This window comes from Pelobates fuscus, chromosome 8, assembly GCF_036172605.1.
Source record: "Pelobates fuscus isolate aPelFus1 chromosome 8, aPelFus1.pri, whole genome shotgun sequence".
NCBI lineage: Eukaryota > Metazoa > Chordata > Amphibia > Anura > Pelobatidae > Pelobates > Pelobates fuscus.
Genome location: NC_086324.1, coordinates 1,613,009 through 1,631,851, shown reverse-complemented (window position 1 = coordinate 1,631,851; position 18,843 = coordinate 1,613,009). Strand labels below are relative to the sequence as shown.

Below are 18,843 nucleotides of genomic sequence, written 5' to 3'. Positions count from 1 at the left end.
TCATGTTCCCTATCTTTCTCCCAGGCCAGCGACCTGCAATAATACAGGGCTTTGTGTGCACCCCACTCTAAGTAATATTTTGCCCATAATCTATGGATTACCTTTCCATAGATGCTGATTCTGTTGGGATCAATAAACGGTTCTCTCAATAACCATCTGTGGGACAAGAGGGAAACACTTAGTACTGGACGAAGACATTCTACAGCGAATGTAGGGAACATATATCACTCAGTGTATCTATCAGCAATATAACGCAGTGTATCTATCAGCGATATAACGCAGTGTGTCTATCAGCAATATAACACAATGTATCTATCAGCGATATAACGCAGTGTATCTATCAGCGATATAACACAATGTATCTATCAGCGATATAACACAATGTATCTATCAGCGATATAACGCAGTGTATCTATCAGCGATATAACAGTGTATCTATCAGCGATATAACGCAGTGTATCTATCAGCGATATAACACAATGTATCTATCAGCGGTATAACGCAGTGTATCTATCAGCGATATAACAGTGTATCTATCAGCGATATAACACAGTGTATCTATCAGCGATATACCGCAGTGTATCTATCAGCGATATAACACAGTGTATCTATCAGCGATATAACGCAGTGTATCTATCAGCGATATACCGCAGTGTATCTATCAGCGATATACCGCAGTGTATCTATCAGCGATATACCGCAGTGTATCTATCAGCGATATACCGCAGTGTATCTATCAGCAATATAACGCAGTGTATCTATCAGCGATATAACACAATGTATCTATCAGCGATATAACACAATGTATCTATCAGCGATATAACGCAGTGTATCAGCGATATAACACAGTGTATCTATCAGCGATATACCGCAGTGTATCTATCAGCAATATAACAGTGTATCTATCAGCGATATAACACAATGTATCTATCAGCGATATAACGCAGTGTATCTATCAGCGATATAACGCAGTGTATCTATCAGCGATATAACACAATGTATCTATCAGCGATATACCGCAGTGTATCTATCAGCGATATACCGCAGTGTATCTATCAGCGATATAACGCAGTGTATCTATCAGCGATATACCGCAGTGTATCTATCAGCGATATACCGCAGTGTATCTATCAGCGGTATACCGCAGTGTATCTATCAGCGATATAACAGTGTATCTATCAGCGATATAACACAGTGTATCTATCAGCGATATAACGCAGTGTATCTATCAGCGATATAACACAATGTATCTATCAGCGATATACCGCAGTGTATCTATCAGCGATATACCGCAGTGTATCTATCAGCGATATACCGCAGTGTATCTATCAGCGATATACCGCAGTGTATCTATCAGCGATATAACGCAGTGTATCTATCAGCGATATAACAGTGTATCTATCAGCGATATAACACAATGTATCTATCAGCGATATAACGCAGTGTATCTATCAGCGATATAACGCAGTGTATCTATCAGCGATATAACAGTGTATCTATCAGCGATATAACACAATGTATCTATCAGCGATATAACGCAGTGTATCTATCAGCGATATAACGCAGTGTATCTATCAGCGATATAACACAATGTATCTATCAGCGATATACCGCAGTGTATCTATCAGCGATATACCGCAGTGTATCTATCAGCGATATACCGCAGTGTATCTATCAGCGATATACCGCAGTGTATCTATCAGCGATATACCGCAGTGTATCTATCAGCGATATACCGCAGTGTATCTATCAGCGATATACCGCAGTGTATCTATCAGCGATATAACGCAGTGTATCTATCAGCGGTATAACGCAGTGTATCTATCAGCGGTATAACGCAGTGTATCTATCAGCGATATAACGCAGTGTATCTATCAGCGATATAACGCAGTGTATCTATCAGCGATATAACACAGTGTATCTATCAGCGATATAACGCAGTGTATCTATCAGCGATATAACGCAGTGTATCTATCAGCGATATAACACAATGTATCTATCAGCGATATACCGCAGTGTATCTATCAGCGATATACCGCAGTGTATCTATCAGCGATATACCGCAGTGTATCTATCAGCGATATACCGCAGTGTATCTATCAGCGATATACCGCAGTGTATCTATCAGCGATATACCGCAGTGTATCTATCAGCGATATACCGCAGTGTATCTATCAGCGATATACCGCAGTGTATCTATCAGCGATATACCGCAGTGTATCTATCAGCGATATACCGCAGTGTATCTATCAGCGATATACCGCAGTGTATCTATCAGCGATATACCGCAGTGTATCTATCAGCGATATACCGCAGTGTATCTATCAGCGATATACCGCAGTGTATCTATCAGCGATATAACGCAGTGTATCTATCAGCAATATAACACAATGTATCTATCAGCGATATACCGCAGTGTATCTATCAGCGATATAACGCAGTGTATCTATCAGCGATATAACGCAGTGTATCTATCAGCGATATACCGCAGTGTATCTATCAGCAATATAACACAATGTATCTATCAGCAATATAACACAATGTATCTATCAGCGATATATCACAATGTATCTATCAGCGATATAACGCAGTGTATCTATCAGCGATATAACGCAGTGTATCTATCAGCGATATAACGCAGTGTATCTATCAGCGATATAACGCAGTGTATCTATCAGCGATATAACGCAGTGTATCTATCAGCAATATAACACAATGTATCTATCAGCGATATAACGCAGTGTATCTATCAGCGATATAACAGTGTATCTATCAGCGATATAACGCAGTGTATCTATCAGCGATATAACAGTGTATCTATCAGCGATATAACGCAGTGTATCTATCAGCGATATAACGCAGTGTATCTATCAGCGATATAACAGTGTATCTATCAGCGATATAACGCAGTGTATCTATCAGCGATATAACGCAGTGTATCTATCAGCGATATAACGCAGTGTATCAGCGATATAACACAGTGTATCTATCAGCGATATAACACAATGTATCTATCAGCGATATAACGCAGTGTATCTATCAGCGATATAACAGTGTATCTATCAGCGGTATAACGCAATGTATCTATCAGCGATATAACGCAGTGTGTCTATCAGCAATATAACACAATGTATCTATCAGCGATATATCACAATGTATCTATCAGCGATATAACGCAGTGTATCTATCAGCGATATAACACAATGTATCTATCAGCGATATAACGCAGTGTATCTATCAGCGATATAACACAATGTATCTATCAGCGATATAACACAATGTATCTATCAGCGATATAACGCAGTGTATCTATCAGCGATATAACAGTGTATCTATCAGCGGTATAACGCAATGTATCTATCAGCGATATAACGCAGTGTATCTATCAGCGATATAACGCAGTGTATCTATCAGCGATATAACAGTGTATCTATCAGCGGTATAACGCAATGTATCTATCAGCGATATAACGCAGTGTATCTATCAGCGATATAACGCAGTGTATCTATCAGCGATATACCGCAGTGTATCTATCAGCGGTATAACGCAATGTATCTATCAGCGATATAACGCAGTGTATCTATCAGCGATATAACGCAGTGTATCTATCAGCGATATACCGCAGTGTATCTATCAGCGATATAACACAATGTATCTATCAGCGATATAACGCAGTGTATCTATCAGCGGTATAACGCAGTGTATCTATCAGCGATATAACGCAGTGTATCTATCAGCGGTATAACGCAGTGTATCTATCAGCGATATAACGCAGTGTATCTATCAGCAATATAACACAATGTATCTATCAGCGATATAACGCAGTGTATCTATCAGCGATATAACAGTGTATCTATCAGCGATATAACGCAGTGTATCTATCAGCGATATAACAGTGTATCTATCAGCGATATAACGCAGTGTATCTATCAGCGATATAACGCAGTGTATCTATCAGCGATATAACAGTGTATCTATCAGCGATATAACGCAGTGTATCTATCAGCGATATAACGCAGTGTATCTATCAGCGATATAACGCAGTGTATCAGCGATATAACGCAGTGTATCTATCAGCGATATAACGCAGTGTATCTATCAGCGATATAACAGTGTATCTATCAGCGATATAACGCAGTGTATCTATCAGCGATATAACGCAGTGTATCTATCAGCGATATAACGCAGTGTATCAGCGATATAACGCAGTGTATCTATCAGCGATATAACACAATGTATCTATCAGCGATATAACGCAGTGTATCTATCAGCGATATAACAGTGTATCTATCAGCGGTATAACGCAATGTATCTATCAGCGATATAACGCAGTGTGTCTATCAGCAATATAACACAATGTATCTATCAGCGATATATCACAATGTATCTATCAGCGATATAACGCAGTGTATCTATCAGCGATATAACACAATGTATCTATCAGCGATATAACGCAGTGTATCTATCAGCGATATAACACAATGTATCTATCAGCGATATAACACAATGTATCTATCAGCGATATAACGCAGTGTATCTATCAGCGATATAACAGTGTATCTATCAGCGGTATAACGCAATGTATCTATCAGCGATATAACGCAGTGTATCTATCAGCGATATAACGCAGTGTATCTATCAGCGATATAACAGTGTATCTATCAGCGGTATAACGCAATGTATCTATCAGCGATATAACGCAGTGTATCTATCAGCGATATAACGCAGTGTATCTATCAGCGATATACCGCAGTGTATCTATCAGCGGTATAACGCAATGTATCTATCAGCGATATAACGCAGTGTATCTATCAGCGATATAACGCAGTGTATCTATCAGCGATATACCGCAGTGTATCTATCAGCGATATAACACAATGTATCTATCAGCGATATAACGCAGTGTATCTATCAGCGGTATAACGCAGTGTATCTATCAGCGATATAACGCAGTGTATCTATCAGCGATATAACGCAGTGTATCTATCAGCGGTATAACGCAATGTATCTATCAGCGATATAACGCAGTGTATCTATCAGCGATATAACGCAGTGTATCTATCAGCGATATACCGCAGTGTATCTATCAGCGATATAACACAATGTATCTATCAGCGATATAACGCAGTGTATCTATCAGCGGTATAACGCAGTGTATCTATCAGCGGTATAACGCAGTGTATCTATCAGCGATATAACGCAGTGTATCTATCAGCGATATAACGCAGTGTATCTATCAGCGGTATAACGCAGTGTATCTATCAGCGGTATAACGCAGTGTATCTATCAGCGATATAACGCAGTGTATCTATCAGCGATATAACGCAGTGTATCTATCAGCGATATAACGCAGTGTATCTATCAGCGGTATAACGCAATGTATCTATCAGCGATATAACGCAGTGTATCTATCAGCGGTATAACGCAGTGTATCTATCAGCGGTATAACGCAGTGTATCTATCAGCGATATAACGCAGTGTATCTATCAGCGATATAACGCAGTGTATCTATCAGCGGTATAACGCAGTGTATCTATCAGCGGTATAACGCAGTGTATCTATCAGCGATATAACGCAGTGTATCTATCAGCGATATAACGCAGTGTATCTATCAGCGGTATAACGCAATGTATCTATCAGCGATATAACGCAGTGTATCTATCAGCGATATACCGCAGTGTATCTATCAGCGATATACCGCAGTGTATCTATCAGCGATATACCGCAGTGTATCTATCAGCGATATACCGCAGTGTATCTATCAGCGATATAACGCAGTGTATCTATCAACGATATACCGCAGTGTATCTATCAGCGATATACCGCAATGTATCTATCAGCGATATACCGCAGTGTATCTATCAGCGATATACCGCAGTGTATCTATCAGCGATATACCGCAGTGTATCTATCAGCGATATACCGCAGTGTATCTATCAGCGATATACCGCAGTGTATCTATCAGCGATATACCGCAGTGTATCTATCAGCGATATACCGCAGTGTATCTATCAGCGATATACCGCAGTGTATCTATCAGCGATATACCGCAGTGTATCTATCAGCGATATACCGCGGTGTATCTATCAGCGGTATAACGCGGTGTATCTATCAGCGGTATAACGCGGTGTATCTATCAGCGGTATAACGCGGTGTATCTATCAGCGGTATAACGCGGTGTATCTATCAGCGATCACTCCCTCACTCAGTTCATTCCATGTGGCAGAGTGTGAACTACCTCCCTTTTTCAGTCAGTTCTACGTGGCAGAGTGTGCACTCCCTCTCAGTCAGTTCTACGTGGCAGAGTGTGCACTCTCTCTCTCTCAATCAGTTCCACATGGCAGAGTGTATACTCCCTCTCTTAGTCAGTTCCGCGCGGCAGAGTGTGTACTCCCTCTCTCTCAGTCAGTTCCACGTGGCAGAGTGGGCCCTCTCTCCCTCTCTCAGTCATTTCCACGTGGCAGAGTGCACACTCTCTCCCTCTCTCAGTCAGTTCCACATGGCAGAGTGTGCACTCCCTCCCTCTCTCAGTCAGTTCCACGTGGCAGAGTGTGCACTCCCACCCTCTCTCAGTCAGTTCCACGTGGCAGAGTGTGCACTCCCTCTCAGTCAGTTCCACGTGGCAGAGTGTGCACTCCCTCTCAGTCAGTTCTACGTGGCAGAGTGTGCACTCCCTCCCTCTCTGTCAGTTCTACGTGGCAGAGTGTGCACTCCCTCCCTCTCTGTCAGTTCTACGTGGCAGAGTGTGCACTCCCTCCCTCTCTGTCAGTTCTACGTGGCAGAGTGTGCACTCCCTCTTGCAGTCATTTTCACGTGGCAGAGTGTGCACTCCCTCTCTCAGTCAGTTCCGCGTGGCAGAGTGTGCACTCCCGCTTTCAATCATTTCCACGTGGCAGAGTGTGCACTCTCTCCCTTTCTCAGTCATTTCCACGTGGCAGAGTGTGCACTCCCTCCCTCTCTCAGTCAGTTCCACATGGCAGAGTGTGCACTCCCACTCTCTCTCAGTCAGTTCCACGTGGCAGAGTGTGCACTCTCTCCCTCTCTCAGTCAGTTAGTTCTACGTGGCAGAGTGTGCACTCCCTCTTGCAGTCATTTTCACGTGGCAGAGTGTGCACTCCCTCTTGCAGTCATTTTCACGTGGCAGAGTGTGCACTCCCTCCCTCTCGCAGTCATTTTCACGTAGCAGAGTGTGCACTCCCTCCCTCTCTCAGTCATTTCTACGTGGCAGAGTGTGCACTCCCTCTTGCAGTCATTTTCACGTGGCAGAGTGTGCACTCCCTCTCAGTCAGTTCCACGTGGCAGAGTGTGCACTCCCACCCTCTCTCAGTCAGTTCCACGTGGCAGAGTGTGCACTCCCTCCCTCTCTGTCAGTTCTACGTGGCAGAGTGTGCACTCCCTCTTGCAGTCATTTTCATGTGGCAGAGTGTGCACTCCCTCTCAGTAATTTTCACGTGGCAGAGTGTGCACTCCCTCTCTCAGTCAGTTCCGCATGGCAGAGTGTGCACTCTCTCCCTCTCTCAGTCAGTCAGTTCTACGTGGCAGAGTGTGCACTCCCTCTTGCAGTCATTTTCACGTGGCAGACTGTGCACTCCCTCTCTCAGTCAGTTCTACGTGGCAGAGTGTGCACTCCCTCTCAGTAATTTTCACGTGGCAGAGTGTGCACTCCCTCTCTCAGTCAGTTCTACGTGGCAGAGTGTGCACTCCCTCTCAGTAATTTTCACGTGGCAGAGTGTGCACTCCCTCTCTCAGTCAGTTCCGCATGGCAGAGTGTGCACTCTCTCCCTCTCTCAGTCAGTCAGTTCTACGTGGCAGAGTGTGCACTCTCTCCCTCTCTCAATCAGTTCTACGTGGCAGAGTGTGCACTCCCTCTTGCAGTCATTTTCACGTGGCAGAGTGTGCACTCCCTCCCTCTCTCAGTCAGTTCCACTTGGTACACGTAGCACTTTCTCATAGTTTCACTAATATTTATAAGTGCTCTCTGTCTTGAAGTCAAGTTTCTCTCTGAAGGTCCAGGTTGTGTGGATTTAATATGGCGGTATGTCATCATTTTAACACATTACTGAAGCTTGAATGGAAACTTTATATAAACGAAGCCTCTAATAATTCATTTTCCCAGAGCATTCACCCATCATGGATAAAGCACTTGTGAGAAACGAGGGAACGAAGTGTTGGAGTGAGACGAAAGAAGATAGAGGAGAGACAATAGACTAAAGGGAGAGATTTAATGGAATAGACAATGGAAGAAGGGAGAGATTCAGGTACACAGGGAATGAAAATATTACATTATACACCAAAAAACAAAAAAACAAACAGAAATCTTTGTAAATCTCACTCTACAGCAGCTATGTGATCCTTTACTTCTACAGATCCAATTCCACGATGGACCTCCTGTAAGATTTTCAGTCCTTGAAATCCGCTGCCTCGTCCATCAAATCGAGCAATGATAACGTTATCTGAATTAATAAGCACGGAGTCCCAGTCTATATGGAACTTGTCTGTCACCAGTTGGCTGCCAGGGGCTTCATCTCTACAGAAAAAAAAAAAACAGGGCAAGACTGAGACCTCAAACCCATTCAGCCGAGCAATGAAATGTGTGTGTAGAACACATTGGGTCTATTCTCTAATCTTCACAAAGATTCACACAACCTGGCATCTGGGACAGGGAATGTCTGTGATTGAAGAATATCTGGGAGTACAGGCGAGTGTGGAACTAGTGGGGTTATAGAGTCTTTGGAGGAGGGAATGTCCAGGGTACACAGATATTTTAGGGAGGCAGGAATTGTGATGGGTGATATTCTATGGAGGTAAAAATGTAGAGGGTAGTAAATCATCTATGAGAGGATTACGCATTTAATTTACGGAGACCCCGATCATATGCAAATCAGCCAAAAACAAGAGTTTATGGGAAGAGTGAGAAAAGCCCTTCGTTGCATCCTCATTTGGGTTTCATGCAGGTTGTTGACCATATGTTCCATTACAGAGAAAACCTTAGCCAGTCATATCGTAGACTGATTCGACTCACAATGGCTGTCCAGATCTACACCAGAGATAAAACAAACACAGACAGTCCTCTCTGTTATGGTGAAGACCTGAGCGTGACCTAGCATAGGACGATCTATTGAGTCGTTCGTTTATGTTCAGTGTTCTCATAAACTCCTGTATTTACATGGCTAATTATTTCCGGTGTTGTGATTAGACATGTGCATTCCTTTTCAGTTTTTTTCATATTCGTTTACTAAAATGTAAACCAAAGCACCACATATGACATGAAAGGGCAAATGCCAAATGCATTACCTTTTCGCTTCGTTCGTTTAATAGACTCCGTGCTGCAAGGGGATTAACCCCCACAGCACAGAGAAATAACACTGCGCATGCGCGAAAGGAGGCAGCCAGCAGCGCTACCAGCTTCCTCCTTGTAATAATATTAATTCCTACCCCCCCATTAAAACCTATGGGGGTCACTATAACCCCCATATTAACAAAAGGGAGTTTAACTCCTTCCGCATGCCCCTTTTATTTAGTACGAAATTATTTGTACGAAACGAAAATTTCACTGGTGCACATGTTTAGTTGAGATGAAGGTCGGGGATTTAATGAGAATCTCTTTCAGTTAGTGAAGTGTGCTAAGTCCTGTGCTTGTGATTTAGAAGTTAGTCATTCCTGACAACGGGTTCTAGCTCAGCAGAAGCAGCCAGAAAGACCACAATCACTACAAGAGAAAGCTGCAGCGCACTCAGGTTATAGTGATTACCCAACTGTCTTGGCCCAATATCAAGACATCATGTCAATGTACATGAAATATTCACATCGGACTGGTCTGCTGACATGATGTGATATAAAATCTGAATGGTCTTCATGTGTGATATAATAGGTCTGACTGGTCGTACAATATAAGTGGAATGACTGGCCGTACAATATAAGTGGAATGACTGGCCGTACAATATAAGTGGAATGACTGGTCAAATAATATTAAGTGAACTGGCTGGTCATATAATATTAAGTGAACTGGCTGGTCATATAATATTAAGTGAACTGGCTGGTCATATAATATTAAGTGAACTGGCTGGTCATATAATATTAAGTGGAATGACTGGCCATATAAAATAAGTGGACTGACTGATCGTACAATATAAGTGGAATGACTGGCCGTACAATATAAGTGGACTGGCTGGTCATTTAATATAAGTGGAATGACTGGCCATATAATATAAGTGGACTGACTGGTCATATAATATAAGTGGACTGACCGGTCATATAATATAAGTAGACTGACTGGTCATATAATATAAGTGGACTGGCTTGCCATATAATATAAGTGGACTGACCGGTCATATAATATAAGTGGACTGACCGGTCATATAATATAAGTGGAATAACTGGCCATATAATAGATCTGACTGGCCATTTCATATAATGTATGCTTGTTCTTTTATGATCCTCTAAGGACACCTAACAAAGTGCCATCAAGGTGCCAGATCTCAGAACACCGGCGGGCACCTCATAGCCTCGAGTAAATAGTGCTCTTTTATCAGCACGCTCCTTAATGAGCATAACGGACTTCTCTAAGATTAACGAGATGAGAACACTACGTACATGATGAGCAGGAGAGGGTATTGGTTCTTCTCCGTAAAATCCTTGGGGAATGAAAGCCGCAGAGGGAGTTCTTAAACCAAAAAAAGACATAAGACGTTTTAGACAACTGTTCACGGCTTCTCCTGAATTCTTTAAAGTGTTTCCAAGACAAAATCTGAATTTTTACCATAATCTTCAATTTGAATCATCTTTATTTCACTCTTGAAAATCTTTTTCTGTGAAATTGCTTCTTTCAACATGTAATTGTTTTCTATAGTAAAAAAATCTGTGTAAATGAGAGAAAAATAAATCAGTCTCACGCATGCCGTACCTGCGGTCAGAAAGATATTTCACTCCCATCTTTATTTACTAGATATACCAGCTGGTGGTAGCTGTGGAGAGCACTGGATCATCGACCCCACAGTATTCACTTCGATGCACCATAATGTGATCGCTCAGGAGGGCAGATTAAAGTCCCATTCCCACTACATGCATGCTATTATCGCCATGGGCAGCCATTATTAAAACCTGATTTCAGGTACACGGAGACATTTGAGTATGCACCTGCCCAGACGGTAAACATTTCATTAAACTTGCAGTTTGCTACAGATCTGCTCCCATAGTGTAAGATGAGACACAAAGCCAATAAATATAAACAGACCTGAGGGATTGTTGGTGCTATGTACGCTGACTGACGGAATGCCAGGACCTAATAAAACAAGTAAATAGAGATCAGAAACGTATGTTACAAGGAATCACTCGGGATCAGTAAAGGCGGTATGTGATGTAGTTACCATCTCTGTTGGGAATAGAGGATTACACAAGATCAGCATGTATCACGCAGAGTGAACAAAATAACAGAAACACCACTTGTAAAGCAGTAAATCCCATTTGTTACTACCATTAGTAAGTAAAACCAGTTACAAGCAGTGCCATTTAGCAGGGGGGAGGTAATCGATCTAACATCGAACTAACATCAGTGTAGCCAGAATGATCTCCATGAGCGGCCCTGCGTCGCTTCTTTTTAATGTAGCATGGCACGATCAAAAGATCTCCCCACTGGCTCTTTAAACCACCTTCCCTGGTGGTGCAGCCTCACTCTCTTGTGATTTCGCATTCAGTAGGGGAGTTAGAGCGCAGGCACTGAGCTTCCCAGTCTGCACTCTGACATCATCACAGAGTGACAGACAGAGAATTGCAGTTGCACCAGGGACCCACTGGACCATCAGGGAATCCACCACCAGCCCACTGGACCACCAGGAAATCCACCACCAGCCCACTGGACCACCAGGGAATCCACCAGCAGCCCACTGGACCACCAGGGAATCCACCAGCAGCCCACTGGACCACCAGGGAATCCACCAGCAGCCCACTGGACCACCAGGGAATCCACCAGCAGCTCACTGGACCACCAGGGAATCCACCAGCAGCCCACTGGACCACCAGGGAATCCACCAGCAGCCCACTGGATCACCAAGGAATCCACCACCAGCCCACTGGACCACCAGGGAATGTACCAGCAGCCCACTAAACCACCAAGGAATCCACCAGCAGCCCACTAAACCACCAGGGAATCCACCAGCAGCCCACTGGATCACCAGGGAATCCACCACCAACGCACTGGACCACCAAGGAATCCACCACCAACGCACTGGACCACCAGGGAATCCACCACCAGACCACTTAACCCCCCAATGAATCCACCAGCAGTCCACTGGACCACCAGGGAATCCACCAGCAGCTCACTGGACCACCAGGGAATCCACCAGCAGCTCACTGGACCACCAGGGAATCCACCAGCAGCCCACTGGATCACCAGGGAATCCACCACCAGCGCACTGGACCACCAAGGAATCCACCACCAGCCCACTGGACCACCAGGGAATCCACCACCAGCCCACTTAACCCCCCAATGAATCCACCAGCAGCTCACTGGACCACCAGGGAATCCACCAGCAGCTCACTGGACCACCAGGGAATCCACCAGCCCACTGGATCACCAGGGAATCCACCAGCAGCCCACTAAACCACCAGGGAATCCACCAGCAGCCCACTAAACCACCAGGGAATCCACCAGCAGCCCACTAAACCACCAGGGAATCCACCAGCAGCCCACTTAACCCCCCAATGAATCCACCAGCAGCTCACTGGACCACCAGGGGTTTTATTATGCCTCCCTTCCTGCACAGGGGGAAGCAAATTTAATAAAAAAAGAAATAAAAAGGTCATTACTATGTGGAGACTGTAATTAACACAGCGTCTGCACATACTGTCACTCAGCCCCCATACACTGTCACCCCCTCCTGTACCACGCCCCCTCACACATCTTGTCTCACGCACTCCACTTATCCTGTCACACTCACCCCCTCAACCTCTCACACATCCCATCAATCTCCTAAAGCTGTCACACTCACGCCCACATTGTGTTACACCCTGTGGCGAAACCGACCTCGCCACGTGTCCTTGGAGGGGGCTGCTTGCCCGCCTCTTGCCTTTGGACTATGGACCCGACTTTATGGGAATGTGTTAATCCAGATAGCTATACCATGGAGCCCATTTGTGTAGTTAAAGACTTTGGCTCCATGGCAATTGAACTGTGTGAATAGGATCTGCGCGCTATTCGGTAGTTTTGTGTGCTCAGATCCCAGCTATCTGGGGATATGTGAAATGTCTGTGTGTTATGTGTAAAAGGTGACTTTATGTATTTTAAAGTGTTTTACTGTCTTTGTGTCCCCATGTGCTCAATGGAGTCTGTCTCTGTCCTGGGAGGTAATTGCATTACTTCTCCATTGTCTCCAGGAGAGAGGGCTCTGTGAAACCGATCTGAGCCGGAAAGCCATGCTGGCAGGGGTTTTAAAAGTACTTTACTAACTTTTGAACCCCTGGTCTGATTCATGCCATTTTTTAATATGTTGTTCCCCTGAATGGATTGATTGTGGATATGTATTTTTATGTGAATGTGATGTATGGTTTTAGAGTTATGAAAGTTGGGTAGAAAGTATGTTTTAACTGTATGTATAATGGAGTTTCCTCTCAGGATAAGGGCAGGGAATATGTGGGATGTAACTGATGTGTGAGTGGTTGTTTTATACCTCCCTGTGGGTGGACCTGTATTTGTAACAACTGCAATAAAAACCAGGCTGGGTGTGCCAGCACCTCAGATTCTGCTTGACCCTCAAACCGATGTGTCGTCTCGTTTTTGGGGGAATTGGATTGTATGCTGACTGCCAGGAGTGTAAGCGGATTGTATGCTTTTCCTGTTCGGCTGATTCCAGGGTTCGTGTGTTTCCAGTTCGGGAGTTGGAAAATTCGTACAGTTTGCAGTTCGGGAGATTGGTGCTTGCAGTAGCTGCTGGTCTATGGAAAAGGGGATTATCGCCTAAACGGTTTTTATCCTCTTGTAAGTGAAACGGTCCGTTACAATTGGTGGCAAGCGGCGGGATCATTCCCACAGCCCAGGAGTGCAGCTACAGGGCAAGACCATTCCTTGGAGTTACAAATTGAGGGCAACGCTAGCACTCGTGCAGCGCCCCTGGCAGCAGAGGTATCCAGCGACTTGGAGCAGACAAGTATGGAAGGCTCTGATGCTGAAGATGATTGGCTGGCCGAGGTGAGGCAGCGAGTGGCCCAGTATGGGGGTGATGTATCCATGGAGATATTCCAGGTGATCTGGAACCAGGTCATGGCTGAGCGAAACTCAAGGATGGACGGAGAGTATGCTCAGCGGAAAGAGTGTTACAGCAGCAGAGTAGAGGCTGCATCCGAGGAGGTTAGCTGTCTCCCCCTGAGGCGGCAGGAAGAACCCGAAGTAGGGGTCCTCATAGATTGGTCCTGTGAGGAACCACAACAGGCAGGTGGAGATGGGACCTAGGTCTCTTCACCGGGCCCAACGGGATGGTGGGCAGCAGGCCCAGATCCCCAGCAGCAGAGTGAGTTACAGGGAGCCAAAGGTACCGTCCTTCCTCCCCAGCGGCAGTGTGTACCCCAGGGAGCTGAAGGTACAGTCCTTCCTCCCCAGCGGCAGATTATATCCCAGGGAGCTGAAGGTGCCGGCCTTCCTCCCCAGCGGCAGTGTGAGTCCCAGGGAGCCAAAGGTACCGTCCTTCCTCCCCAGCGGCAGTGTGTACCCCAGGGAGCTGAAGGCGCCGTCCTTCCTCACCAGCGGCAGAGTAAGTCCCAGGGAGCTGAAGGTGCCGTCCTTCCTCCCCAGCGGCAGATTGTATCACAGGGAGCTGAAGGTGTCGTCCTTCCTCCCCAGCGGCAGTGTGTATCCCAGGGAGCGGAAGGTGCCATCCTTCCTCCCCAGCGGCAGTGTGTACCCCAGGGAGCTGAAGGCGCCGTCCTTCCTCCCCAGCGGCAGTGTGTACCCCAGGGAGCTGAAGGAGCCGTCCTTCCTCACCAGCGGCAGAGTAAGTCCCAGGGAGCTGAAGGTGCCGTCCTTCCTCCCCAGCGGCAGATTGTATCACAGGGAGCTGAAGGTGTCGTCCTTCCTCCCCAGCGGCAGTGTGTATCCCAGGGAGCGGAAGGTGCCATCCTTCCTCCCCAGCGGCAGTGTGTATCCCAGGGAGCAGAAGGTGCCGTCCTCCCTCCCCAGCGGCAGTGTGTACCCCAGGGAGCAGAAGGTGCCGTCCTTCCTCCCCAGCGGCAGTGTGTATCCCAGGGAGCTGAAGGTGTTGTCCTTCCTCCCAGCGGCAGTGTGTATCCCAGGGAGCTGAAGGTGCCGTCCTTCCTCCCCAGCGGCAGTGTGTGTCCCAGGGAGCTGAAGGTGCCGTCCTTCCTCCCCAGCGGCAGTGTGTATCCCAGGGAGCTGAAGGTGTCGTCCTTCCTCCCCAGCGGCAGTGTGTACCCCAGGGAGCAGAAGGTGCCGTCCTTCCTCCCCAGCGGCAGTGTGTATCCCAGGGAGCTGAAGGTGCTGTCCTTCCTCCCCAGTGGCAGTGTGTACCCCAAGGAGCTGAAGGTGCCGTCCTTCCTCCCCAGCGGCAGTGTATCCCAGGGAGCTGAAGGTGTCGTCCTTCCTCCCCAGCGGCAGTGTGTATCCCAGGGAGCTGAGGGTGCCGTCCTTCCTCCCCAGCGGCAGTGTGTATCCCAGGGAGCAGACGGTGCCGTCCTCTCTCCCCAGCGGCAGAGTGTCCTGCAGGGAGCAGAGACCGTCAGTCTCGCACCCCAGCAGCAGGACAAAATATTGAAAGGGGAGACAGCTGGTCCCCCTCTCCACCAGCAGAGAGAGTGTCAGGGAGATGAGCCTGCTACCCTCTCTCCCCAGCGGCAGGTTACAGTTCAGAGAGAGGAGCTGCTACCCTCTCTCCAGCGGCAGCCTAACCCACCAAGGGGAGATGTTACACCCCCCAACAGTGCAGATGGGACCGTAGTCTCTGCACTCGCAGCACAAGGGGTAGGGACGGTCGGTCCTGTCCCCCAGCCCCAGAGCTGTGTACCCAGAGGGGAGACGGTCGGTCTCCCCCTCCCACAACCAGGCTCCAATCAGGCTACTTCAGTGGTAGCGCTGGCACCAGGGCAGAGTACCGCTGGTCTCTGCCCACTCAGCAACCCACCAAGGAAGTCTACCAGCTCTTATCCTCTTGTAAGTGAAACGGTCCATTACACACCCCCCCCCCCCTACTCACCCCAAAACAGTTACCCCCTGAAGATACACAGTCACCACATGGAACACAGCCTCACCATAAACACCGCACACAAAGACCACAAGCAGCCCCCTTTCACCCACATATGCTGTGAGACACAGACACTCACATTCACACCCAAGGATGCTCAGTCACATACACAGGTTCAAAATGGCACAGACACACTCAGAAATGCACACACACTTTCAGGTACATACACAGGTAAATAGTTAGTCACTACACACATGCGTTCGCACACACACACACACACCATAGAAACAGAGCCCAGACAGATGGAAGCCTCCATTTACCAAGGGCCCGGCCACTCGGGTGTACACCATAATGAAATGTACTGCGCATGCCTATGCATGAAACTGGACGTTCTGGAGCACGTTTGGTGAACAGGTTTCCACCTCCTTACCACTATTCTACAACCACACCCAACATTTTACACGGACAAAGAGGGACGCTTTCAATTTAGGGGTGTCAGGGGCATGGCTGTTCGTAGTAGGGGAGTAACCAGGGCTGTTCTGATAAATTTTAGATGCCTTACTAATAACATGATAGAACTAATATGTAATTTATATTAAGACCAATGTATCTTAGTTAAAGACAGATTTCTAAAAACATTTATTGAAGTTAAAGACACACTACTGGGAGTATTATTGCTGTGGGGCTCTGTTATACACTCAGACACATTACTGGGAGTATTATTGCTGTGGGAGCTCTGTTATACACTCAGACACATTACTGGGAGTATTATTGCTGTGGGAGCTCTGTTATACACTCGGACACATTACTGGGAGTATTATTGCTGTGGAGCTCTGTGATACACTCAGACACATTACTGGGAGTATTATTGCTGTGGGACTCTGTTATACACTCAGACACATTACTGGGAGTATTATTGCTGTGGGGCTCTGTTATACACTCAGACACATTACTGGGAGTATTATTGCTGTGGGACTCTGTTATACACTCGGACACATTACTGGGAGTATTATTGCTGTGGAGCTCTGTTATACACTCGGACACATTACTGGGAGTATTATTGCTGTGGAGCTCTGTGATACACTCAGACACATTACTGGGAGTATTATTGCTGTGGGACTCTGTTATACAGTCAGACACATTACTGGAAGTATTATTGCTGTGGGGCTCTGTTATACACTCAGACACATTACTGGGAGTATTATTGCTGTGGGACTCTGTTATACACTCGGACACATTACTGGGAGTATTATTGCTGTGGAGCTCTGTTATACACTCGGACACATTACTGGGAGTATTATTGCTGTGGAGCTCTGTTATACACTCAGACATATCACTGGGAGTATTATTGCTGTGGAGCTCTGTTATACACTCAGACACATTACTGGGAGTATTATTGCTGTGGAACTCTGTTATACACTCAGACACACTACTGGGAGTATTATTGCTGTGGGAGCTCTGTTATACACTCAGACACATTACTGGGAGTATTATTGCTGTGGAGCTCTGTTATACACTCAGACACATTACTGGGAGTATTATTGCTGTGGGGCTCTGTTATGCACTCAGACACATTACTGGGAGTATTATTGCTGTGGGGCTCTGTTATACACTCAGACACATTACTGGGAGTATTATTGCTGTGGAGCTCTGTTATACACTCAGACACATTACTGGGAGTATTATTGCTGTGGGGCTCTGTTATGCACTCAGACACATTACTGGGAGTATTATTGCTGTGGGGCTCTGTTATACACTCAGACACATTACTGGGAGTATTATTGCTGTGGGAGCTCTGTTATACACTCAGACACATTACTGGGAGTATTATTGCTGTGGAGCTCTGTTATACACTCAGACACACTACTGGGAGTATTATTGCTGTGGGAGCTCTGTTATACACTCAGACACATTACTGGGAGTATTATTACTGTGGAGCTCTGTTATACACCCAGACACATTACTGGGAGTATTATTGCTGTGGAGCTCTGGTATACACTCAGACACATTACTGGGAGTATTATTACTGTGGAGCTCTGTTATACACCCAGACACATTACTGGGAGTATTATTACTGTGGAGCTCTGTTATGCACTCAGACACATTACTGGGAGTATTATTGCTGTGGAACTCTGTTATACACCCAGACACATTACTGGGAGTATTATTGCTGTGGAGCTCTGTTATACACTCAGACACATTACTGGGAGTATTATTGCTGTGGAGCTCTGTTATACACTCAGACACATTACTGGGAGTATTATTACTGTGGAGCTCTGTTATGCACTCAGACACATTACTGGGAGTATTATTGCTGTGGGGCTCTGTTATACACTCAGACACATTACTGGGAGTATTATTGCTGTGGAACTCTGTTATACACTCAGACACACTACTGGGAGTATTATTGCTGTGGGAGCTCTGTTATACACTCAGACACATTACTGGGAGTATTATTACTGGGAGCTCTGTTATACACTCAGACACATTACTGGGAGTATTATTGCATTGGAGCTCTGTTATACATTCAGACACATTACTGGGATAATTATTGCTGTGGAGCTCTGTTATACACTCAGACACATTACTGGGAGTATTATTGCTGTGGAGCTCTGTTATACACTCAGACACATTACTGGGAGTATTATTGCTGTGGGAG

The 18,843-nt window shown here is 45.8% G+C and overlaps 1 protein-coding gene across 1 annotated transcript in view; it reads right to left on the bottom strand.

Annotated features, from left to right (window-relative positions):
• DPP10 (dipeptidyl peptidase like 10) overlaps nucleotides 1–18,843 on the bottom strand; it is a 349,421-nt gene that overhangs the window by 10,561 nt on the left and 320,017 nt on the right. Inside the window, exons 17-21 of the mRNA XM_063429143.1 lie at nucleotides 11,234–11,281; nucleotides 10,760–10,858; nucleotides 10,594–10,663; nucleotides 8,333–8,527; nucleotides 102–156 (exon numbers count right to left, since the gene is read on the bottom strand). Coding sequence (XP_063285213.1) covers nucleotides 102–156; nucleotides 8,333–8,527; nucleotides 10,594–10,663; nucleotides 10,760–10,858; nucleotides 11,234–11,281 — 467 coding nt within the window. The remainder of the gene's footprint in view (nucleotides 1–101; nucleotides 157–8,332; nucleotides 8,528–10,593; nucleotides 10,664–10,759; nucleotides 10,859–11,233; nucleotides 11,282–18,843) is intronic.